Here is a 10,869-nt window from a genome sequence, read left to right on the forward strand (position 1 = left end):
GAAGAGCGGCACATTATTGTGACCTCAGCTACTCCACTTAGGCTGACAATCTCCATACGCTTAAAACAGGCACTCAGTGAGTGGAAGAAATTAGCCTTTTCTGCATTTCCGGGCCTTCCTTATTCCTCAGGATTTCATCATGTTTTCTCAATTGCTAACTACACCTTTCTACTAGGAGGGCTCACAATCCTGGTGAGCTCAAATATCTCAATATTATATCAATGTTTTTAGCACCAGTTTTTCATCTCCTGGCTTTTCAAATCTGTTCTTTCTCCAAGATTCTCAGTTGTTCTTGACACACAGAATGGTAGTCAAGAAACTTTAGGGCCATTCATGTCTTACCATTGTTTTTATTTATCCAGATGCACAAATACAATTATAAAGCAAACAAACTTTACAGAGTCAATATCTCTTATTAGCATAGATGCAGAAATCCATGAATACACTTTACACCCATTAGGATGGCTATTATTTTAAAAAGCTCAGAAAATAACAAATGTTGGTGAGATTGAGGAGAAATTGGAACCCTAATGCATAGCTAGTGGTAATGTAAAATGATGCAGCTGCTTACTAAACAATACCAGATTACCTTGCAGTCTAGCAATTTCTCTTCCATGTATATGGTATCAAAATAATTGAAAGCAGAGGTTAAGCAGATGTTTGAATAGCAGTTTTAATAGCAGCATTATTCCAGTAGCCAACAGGTGACTATAACCCAAATGTCCATTGATGGATGAAAGGATAAACAACATCTGATAGGTACACACAATAAACTATTACTGATCTTTTTTTTTTTTTAAAAAAAGGAAATACATGCTATGTGTGACATGGATGAGTCCTAGAAACATTATGCTGAGTGAAATAAGCTAGATGAAAATGGACATGTATTGTGTCATTTTACTTAATTTGAGGTTCATAGAATAATCAAATTCATAGAGACAGGAAGTAGAATAACTACCAGGATCTGGGTAAGGAGAGGATGAAGACTTATGGTTTAATGAATACAGAGTTTCAGTTTGGGCTGATGAAAGAGTTTTGAAAATAGATAGTCGTGATGTACCACATTGTGAATGTATTTAATGCCAATGGAATCTACAATTAAAAATGGTTTAAATGGTAAATTTTGTTATGTATTTTTTTATCACAATAATAAAAAAATCTAAAAAAAATTAATCATGGGCTAACCCAATAATAGTACGGCAGTTATACACCGTGCAGAGGAAGCTGGATCCCACATGGCTGACTAGGGTTCAGGTCCCAGCCCCATAGCTTGAAAAACATATTAGCCACAATCTTGATGAGATGAGAATTGGAGGAAAAAGTATTGTGGCATGACCAGGCCCTTTTGGGGGGTGCTTTCTCTCTCTCTATCTACCTTTCTCTTATCCCTCTCTCTCTAACTTTCTCTCTTTCTCTCTCACACATACAAAAGACCCTCTGGCAGAAAAAACAAAATTTAAAATCCATAAGAACAGATGTGTAATAAATAATAGCAAAGTGAATCCAACATTATAAAAAAGTATAATACATTAAGACTAAATGAGGTTTATCCAGAAATACAAGGTTGGTTCAGGATTTTAAAATCAACCAATATAGGGAACCAGCAGTTAGCGTAATGGCTATGTTGCTGGACTCCCACGTAGTCGACCGCGGTTCGTGTCCCGGACCCGGTGGCTTAAAACTCACGCCGGGCGCGTGTGCATGCGTGCCCAAGATCCCGAGAGGAGAATGGAGGAGAAGGGATTGCGGCGTGACCATCCCCCCTGGGGGGTGATTTCTCGCTTTCTATCTCTATGTCTCTCTCTGTCTGTCTGGCGAGTGCACGCGCCCTACAGTGAAAATCTCTCCAAAAAAAAAAAAAATCAATCAATATAATTCACCTTCAGAAAAAGAACAAGCAAGCACACAGTGGTGGGCAACTGGATCCACAAAAAAAAAAAAAAAAAAGCGGTCCTGGTTCTCATTCTGGGGCGTCCCTGTATACACCATCAAGCTGCATTTTGCCTGTAATCTGGGTTGGCTGATGCTTGGGGTGGATCATGGCATGAATATCCTGTTGGTGGTGGGGGTTGCCTATTTCTGTAGCTCTTTGTCTTTCATAGAAGGAAGGAAGAGAGGGAAAAGAGGGAGAGAGGGAAGAGAGGACGTATCTTAATAAAATACGAAAAAGATTTGATAAAATTCAGTATCCTTTCATGATAAAACTTTTCAACAAACTAGGAAAAGAAAGGAACTTCTTTAGCCTGATAAAAAGATCTAAGTAAAACTTGTAGGTAACATCATACTGATGAAAGGCTTTCTCCCTAAATCAGGAACAAGGCAAGGATTGTCATACTCATTTCTATTTAAATCTATATTGGAGTCTTAATCACTGTAATAATGCTAGAAAAAGAAAGAGAATATTAAAAAAGAAGGCATAATAGGCCAGCAGATAGCATAACAGTTACATCTGTGGACTCCCACATAGCCGACCGCAGTTCAAATCCTGGACCCAGACGCTTGAAACTCACACCAAGCATGTGTGCATGCATGCCCAAATTCTGCAGAGGAGAATGGAGGAGGAGATTGTGGCATGGCCATCTCTCCAGGGGGTGATTTTTCTCTTTCTGTTTCTCTGTCTCTGTGTCTCCAATGAGCACATGTGCCCTATAGGAAAAAGATATTTTTAAAAAAGGAAAAGAAGGCATAATAATAAGCTGTGTTTATTCCCAGGTGATAAAATTATCTACACAAAAAATCCCAAGGAATTTACCAAAAGCTACTAAAATCAGTATCAAGTCTTAGCAAAGTCACAGATATAAGATTGGTATACAAAATAAATATATTTCTGTATAGTGGCAATTTAAATTAGAAACATTTAAAAATTAATATTTACAACAGCATCAAAAAACATGAAAAACTTATGGATTCATCTAACAAAATTTGTGTAAGATTTGTTCATTAAAAATTACAAAACTTTTCTAAAATACATATGGAAAAGCAAATTCTTTGAATAACCACAATAATTTTGAGGAAAAAGACCAAAGTTGCAGAATTTGTACTACGTAATTTCAAAAACTGACTTTTAAGCAGTTTGGACAATAAGACAGTCTGGTATTGGCATAAAGATAAACATATAGATTGATGCAACAGAACAATTAAGGAATAGACTCACTCATATATGGTTAATTTGTGGCAAAAGCACCAAGGTAATTTAATTTGAAAAGTGCAGTCTTTGCAGAACCAGCAGATGGCATAATGGCTATGTCACTGGACTCCCATGTAGTCAACCACAGTTCGAGCCCCGGACCCCGTGGCTTAAACTCACGCCGGGTGCGTGTGCGTGCATGCTCAAGATCCCAAGAGGAGAATGGAGGAGAAGATATTACGGTGTGGCCCTTCCCCCGGGGGGGTTCTCTCTTTCTGTGTCTCTGTCTCTGTCTTTCTGGCAAATGTACACACTCTATAGCAAAAACCTCTCCGAAAAAAAAAAGTACAGTCTTTGCAACAGAACTGTAACATAGCAATTGAATTCCACATGCAAAAATAAAATAAAATAAAACAAACCCCTCAACCTTTACCTTACTACATATACAAAGTTCATTCAAAGTGAATCACAGACCTAAGTACAGAACTAAAATTATAAAACTTCTAGAAAACATTGAAAATTGTTATTGTTGTTGTTGTGTTTTTATCTTAGGCAAAAACATTTTAGGACGAAAACACACACACACAACTACCATCTCGAAAAGAAAAATGTATGAAGAATTTGATTTTATCAAAATTACAAACTTTATTCTTCAAAAGATACTATGAAGAAAGTGAAATGACAAACCATACATGCATTGAGAGAAAATACAGGTATTTGCAAAACACATAATCTGGTAAAAGACTAGCAGGAATAGTATCCAGATTATGTAAGAATTCTTTTAACCCAGAAATAAGATGAAAACCCCTCTAACAATGGACAAAGGACTTGAACAGATAATTCACCAAAGAAGATACATAATGGCAGATAAGCCCATAAAGAACATTCAACATCATTAAGGAAATACAAATTAAAACACAAATGAAATACCACTACATAATGCAAGAATGGCTAAAATTATTGTAAAAAGACTGACTGTACCAAGTTCTGTTGATAATGTAGAACAACTCATATATTGTATGAACAAATGCAAAATGACACAGCCAATTTGAAAAATAACCTGAGAATTTCTTATAGCATTAAACATACATTTGTCTTGTAGTCCTGCAATCCCACTCCTATAATAGTATTGGCTCATTGGAAATGTCATGATGGAGTTTTCTGTTTTTCTATGCAAAAATGCATCATGACTTTTCTGACAACCCAATATTTACCCAAAAAAACATGTCCACACAAAGACATGTACATGAATGTTTATAGCAGTTTTACTGATAAACACGCTAATAAAATATTGTGAAAATAAAATAACCTGAAAATCCATTATCTAGTGAATAAATGTGGTATTTCCATATGATGAAAACTACTGAACAGTAAAAATAAATACATATACAAAAATAGATGAATTTATTATACTAAGTGGTCAGACACAAGAATCTACAAACTGTATGATTCCATTTTGAGACATTTGGAAAAAGGTAAAACTATGGGGACTGGTTGTCTGTCCCCTCCTATGACTTCAAAGAGGAAGGCAGTAACCTTCTGGATAACACAGATGTTTGTTTGTTTGTTTATGTATTTATATTCAGGGTTTTTGCCATAGGGCATGTGCACTTACTGGGGAAAAATGGAGAATGACAGTGAGACAGAAAGTGAGAAATCACACCCCCTTCCCCCAGTGGGGATGGCTATTCCACTATTCCTTCTTGGAATCTCCTTCTGGGAATTTGGGCACACATGCACATGCACCCAGCATGATTTTCAAGCTGCCAGATCTAGAACTTGTGGGGGTCCAGCACCATAACCACAACACTACCTGCTGGCCCCACATATGTTTCAATTTTAATTGTGATGTACACTTACATCTGTATACATTTGTACTGTGATGGTGTGCATTTATGTTCATACTGTGTGCAGCTGTATAACTATACATTTGTGGAAATGTCCAAATGGATGATAAAAAGGTGACGTTTATTGTACATAAATTATGCCTCAGGCCCAGTGTTGTGCCAGTAAGGCTTTGTTGAGAGCCACATGGCAATCGAAGTGGCCTGAAAATCATGTTGGGTACAGGCATGGGTGTGCTTAGAGTATTCAGGAGCCTAGACGAAAAGGAGATTGCAGTAACAAGACTCTGTTGAGGGTGTTTTCTCTATCTCCTGCTCCTCCCCCCACCACCCCTCCACCTCCTGTGCATCCATACACATTTTATCTTTTAAAAAAAAAAAAATTATGCCTCACACCAGTCCTGTAGTGCAGCGGTGGAATGCTTTGAGAGTCAGATCTCCTGTGGCCAACGGCAATGCAACTCCTGGCCCTACTGGCTTTAGAAACATGCCAGACATATGCATGTGTGGCTAAGATTTGACAGAAGGGAGAAATGGAGGAGGAATGGTTATAGAGATGATTATTCCCCTTTCTCTCTCTCTCTTTCTCTGTCTCTGATGACCATGTGCCCTCTCTGGCAATAAAAAAAGAGTTCAAAATGTATGCCTCGATCAATTATTTAAAAAATCTAAGATTTTTAATATTCAAGAGACCTAAGATAAAGTGTTTTTACACTTTCATTTTATTCAGTATTACTAATAATTATAAATGAAACTTAATTTAACTATGAAGACTAAATGACTCAATACAGATAAAGAACCCTAGTACCACAGAAATGTAATAAATTATAATTATAGATGAGGACACTCACTTATCATTCATTGTCCATGCCACTCAGGGACTTTCAAAACCTAAAGCTCTTCCTTTTCCTACTATCTTTTGTAGTATTTCAAACATTTGTTTAATGCAAACATATACTTTTTAAAGGTTTTTACATGAACATTTGTTTCATTTCTTTGGGATAAATGCTGAAGAATACAATTACTGGATCATATAGTAAGGGCATTTTTTTAATTTAAAAATGCAGTTTTTCCACATTCTTGTCATAATTGGTATATCACTGTTTTAGTTTAGTCATTATAATAGCTGTGTAATGAAACATCATTGTGGTTCTAATTTGTTTTTGCCTAAAGCTACTGATTTTGAAAATTTTTCCATTTTCTTCTTTGCTATTTGTATATCCTCTTTGGTGAAATGTCACTTCAGGCCTTTTGCTCACTTTTAAACTGAATTTTTCTTTTCTTGTACTATTTTGAGAATTGTTTAAATACTATACATACTAGACATGTGACTTACAAATATTTTCTCCTTGTCTCTAGCTTGTTTTTTAGAAGGGTATTTCTTTCTTTTAAAGTGTTTTTAAAAATTCATTATATAGTAATTTTCTAGGCATCTTTAAGTAAGTTAGTTAATGGTATAGAAACAATACATTCTAAAGTATACTATAATAGATTTCCACTTAAGCGTTCTCTATATATGGAGATCTAAATGAGAGATGGTCATACTGTAATCCTTTTCCTCCGTTTCTCTATCTCATTAGGATTTAAGGTACACATGCTTTTACTATGGGGCATGTGCACTTGTTGGAAATACAGAGACAGGAAGAGAGAAATCAGCTCTCAGTGGGGAGGGCATTGGGATCTTGGGCATGCATACTGGCCCTTGAACCGTGGTCACCTACATGGGACTCCAGCAATATAACCATTATACCATCTGCTGGTCCCCCAGAGCTGGTCCTATCAGTTCCCCCTTTAACCCTCAAATATTGGTGTTAGGGATGTTTCTCTTTCCTCTTTTTCTCCCCTTCCTGAAGTTATAGATCTCTCAGGACTTATGGAGGGAAGATTTTTTAAAAATAATTTTTAAAAATAGAACTCCAGATATTTTGTTTAATAACATATGAGAGCTAAACCCTCACAGTGCTGTGATTCGATGTTTTTAAAGACTGAATTCGCAGACCAGCAGATAAAGACAACAAAGTAAAGCTATTGACTCCAGATACTGAAAAAATAGGACATTGGGAATCAACTGGGAGGATGGGAGGAAGAGTTCAGAGCAGCCTGTGAGGGTCATACGAGACACCTTGACGTCTAGGATTAAGCCTATGAGCCATAGAAGGAGGTTGTAGGTCAAACTGAATAGAAAAGAGAAATTGTCTATAAGTTTTACAGTTTTGTGGTCCCTGTAGAGTCTGCTTGAACCTGAAGCAGGGAACTGATTGAAATCTCCATTATCCCACATGATGATAAACAAGTTCAAGTGATAATAAGATTATTTTACATAAGGAACTCCTTTCTTCCACTGTAAAAGACATACTGCCAGGTGACTTAGTCTTTTGTGTTTCTGGGACTAAGAGTCCAGCGCCATGCTAGACATTGTGAATATAAAAATTAATGAGAAGAGTTCCAGCTTGCAAGGTGTTCATACTGGTAGAAAGGAAAGATGGTCAGCAGCTGCAAAATAATATATATAGTATACATTACATATAAATATTATATATAAAACATAGAATTATAATATATAATTAGTATAGATAATATGGAAGTATGTAAATTGAGGAAATATTAATTCTGCCCTGGTGAATAGTAGAGTCATATGAAAGAGACATTTAAGCTAAATCTTGCTAGGGGTTATTATTATTTATTCAGATTTTTGCCATAGAGTGTGTACACTCGCTGGAGAGAGACAGAAATGGAGAGAGATGCCGGAGGCCTGCTCCAGCCGGGATGGGTTGACCTGACGGAGGCGACGCGGATGAGGGGAAATCAGACTGAGACCCCAGTCCTCTTCAGCATGTTCTCAGCTGACTACGGTCAGAGCAAGCTCAAGACTGCAGCATCTATAGCCAGGAATCATACATATTTATTGGGGGATGTTTACAGGAGTAGGAGGGGTGAGGAGGAGATAAAAGATTTTACTCTAGAGAATAGGGTATTCAAAACATGGGGACAATAATCATAAACATGATGTGCTGTTCTTGTTTGACCAGTTGTAATCAATCACAGTCCTCAGGGCGGGGGAGTCCATTTGTCCAGTACATTTTCTTCTTGGATCATGATTACCAGGTAGGGCCTTTTGAATGAGGGGGTTTTCAGCGAGCTTGGTAACTTACTTCAGCACCCCCCCCCCCAATCGGGGCGGCAGCAGATTGTGGTTACAAAGGCCTAGATAGAAATCTTATTTGATTAAGTAAAGACATGATTAATACATACTAGAATGGACCATTTATATTGTTTCTAGGGTATTTTATAGCTAAGAGGGTGAGCCTATTGCTTGCATGGGAAAGGAATGTGGTCTTGTGAGCAGTTTAATGACTAACCGAAAAGTTATTATGTACATGTGAACCTGAGAGGGACTTCAGTATTGTTCATTGTTATTTTCCAGGCAGGTGGGGTGAGTCTAATTCCTGTTCACCTCCGCCTTGGGATCTGCAGTCTCTTAGGATTATTAATTGTAAAAGTTACAGTAAGGCTGGGGGTGTTATTTCACCCTTACAGGGTACCATGATGACAGTAAAGCCCATGGCAGAGAGAGTGAAAGCGCAAACCAGTACCGCAAACACAGTTGGAACCTTGAGCTCTAGCTGTAGCCCTGCGTACAGCTTTTTCTCAGCCAAGCCTTGCTTAAGCATGAGAGATAGCTCTTTATGTTCTGCCTGTGTTAGCTGCATGGCCCCGTCGGAGAGAGGGAAAGCAAGAAATCAGCCCTCCCCCAGGGGTGATGGCCACTTGGCAATCCCTTCTCCTTCATTATCCTTTGGGGACTTTGGGAAGGCAGGTTATGTTCACACACAGTCTTTTTCTTCCCGTGTATGGGACTAGAAATGCACAGTCAGCTACATGGGATCCAGTGCCTTAACCCCCCCACCACTTGCAGACCCCATTGCTAGATGTTTTTAAATCAAATGTTTATTTTTTATTAAATTTTATTTATTATTTTTTAATGTGACCAGAGAGAAACACAGGGTGCTTGTGGGGTGAGGGAGTGAGAAAGCAAGGCTCCAGGTCTAGGACTTGAACTGTGGTCAGCCACATGGGAGGCCAGCCCATCAACCATCATGCCACCTGCCAGCCCTTCAAATGTTTATTTTCCTTCTCCAATGAATATGAAACAAAGAAAATTTGGAAAATGAAATGAAACTGAATTTTTGAACTTCATGGAAAAGTCAAAGCTTATAGAGAAATCAAATTTGTTCACCACTTCATTTAGTAATTTTTAAAGTTTATTCTATGAGTGAGAGAGAGGCAGCATACACAAAGAACCGCGATTCACCCCCAGCCAGACGCAGAATCATGAGCTCCAGGGTCTGGAGCTGCACCACGGCCCAGTTCATTTAGCAAATATTTGCTGCCTCCACCCCCTGCTGCATTCCAGGAATATGGCCACTGTCCTTGCCAAAAGGGGGTGATGGGGTAATCTAGTGATCAGATAATCGCATCCTGATGGTTAGAGTGACCTGAAAAAGCAAGCACAGGGCGACTAGGAAGCACATGGAAGCACATGGTAGCTTCCAATCTGGATAGACTGAAGACGTTGAGATTTGCACTGAGACCGAGGTCATATAAAGCACAGTCTTATTGTGCAGAATTTGTATTTAACGATGTTTTGATGTACTAGGCAGAAGAAGTATCCATAGCTTGTATGTGTGAGGAAGGAGACATTTTACAGTTGCCATATACTTTCCTTTATTTAACCTCAAGGCTACTCTCAATTCAGATGATGAAACAGGTTCACAGAATAAAGGATCAGCGACTTGCCGAAGGCCAGCGTACTCAGCAAGCATCAGCACAACACGGTTGTCCCCTCCCTGTGAGGCGCAAGCTCTTTGCTAGGCCTGGGCTCGCTGCCTGGGCCTTCGGAGAGTTCCAGCCTTAACGCCCAGGAACGTGCCGTTAGACCTCCGTCCTGGGCCCTTGTTCTTTTCTCCTCGGAACTCCGGTGGCCCTGCCTGGCACACCGTGCCCAATGGACAGTAGTTGGAAGGAACTTCCTCGTCCAGTCCTCCCCACAGCCCAGTGCCAGGCCTTCACGCTGAGCCCTCCAGAGCGAAAGGAGCTCGCGCTCGAGGGGTCAGGCTGCGGCCGCGCCTCGCATCTTAGCATCCAGGGCCCCCGGACGCCCGCTCTGGCCTCAGCTCGCCGCCAGGCCGCGCCTCTGCTGCGCCCATTCCCCGCCGCGGGAAGCAGAGGTGCGCGTGCCGCAAATGCCTCCACGTTGGCGCGGCCGTGGGCGGTTGGTCCGCCCGCAGGGTTTTACCTGTCGGCGCGAGTCCGCAAGGCCCCGCGTCGGGCGCGTTGCCGAGGGGCCGCCTCGGCGGGCGTCCTTGCCGTTCCCGGACCCTCCGAGCCTGATCTGGTAGGACTCTCCTCCCCCCGCGCTCACGCTCACTCGCCTCCCCCCGCGCTCACGCTCAGGGAGCAGGGGCTGCGCGGCGCGGCGGCGATGTGTTCGACGCCGGGGCTGCCGACGCCGGGGGCCTCGCTGACCCTGCGGGTGTCCTTCGTGGACGTGCATCCCGAAGTGATCCCAGTGCAGCTATGGGGACTGGTGGGCAAGCGACGGGACGAGTACGTGCGGCTAAGCCGAGACATCCAGGAAGCCGCGGCCACGCGCGGCCCGTGGGCGCTGGGCGGTGCCTCGGCCTCCCCGGGCGAGCTGTGCCTGGTGCAGGTGGGGCTCATGTGGCACCGCTGCCGCGTGGTGAGCCGGCAAGCGCAGGAGAGCCGCGTCTTCCTGCTGGATGAGGGCCGCACCATCACGGCAGGCGCGGGCTCGCTGGCGCCCGGGCGCAGCGAGTTCTTCCACCTGCCCTCGGAGGTGCTGGGCTGCGTGCTGGCCGGGCCGGGGCCGGGCGGGGG

General features: G+C 41.4%; 1 protein-coding gene and 1 long non-coding RNA gene across 3 annotated transcripts in view; one reads left to right on the forward strand and one right to left on the reverse strand.

Moving 5' to 3' along the window:
* The window catches only part of LOC106734928 (uncharacterized), a 15,320-nt gene extending 4,976 nt beyond the window's left edge, over nucleotides 1-10,344 (reverse strand). Inside the window, exon 1 of the long non-coding RNA XR_001370411.1 lies at nucleotides 10,268-10,344. This is a non-coding gene — a long non-coding RNA (uncharacterized LOC106734928). The remainder of the gene's footprint in view (nucleotides 1-10,267) is intronic.
* The window catches only part of TDRD6 (tudor domain containing 6), a 29,203-nt gene continuing 27,687 nt past the window's right edge, over nucleotides 9,354-10,869 (forward strand). Inside the window, exon 1 of one of the 2 annotated variants that reach the window (XM_006149078.3) lies at nucleotides 9,354-10,366. In XM_006149078.3, the coding sequence (XP_006149140.1) occupies nucleotides 9,977-10,366 (390 nt within the window). In that variant the 5' untranslated portion in view covers nucleotides 9,354-9,976. Of the gene's footprint in view, nucleotides 10,367-10,403; nucleotides 10,852-10,869 lie in introns of those variants that run through there. The other variant, XM_006149079.2, reaches the window with a different exon arrangement.

This window comes from Tupaia chinensis, unplaced genomic scaffold, assembly GCF_000334495.1.
Source record: "Tupaia chinensis unplaced genomic scaffold, TupChi_1.0 Scaffold000252_1, whole genome shotgun sequence".
NCBI lineage: Eukaryota > Metazoa > Chordata > Mammalia > Scandentia > Tupaiidae > Tupaia > Tupaia belangeri.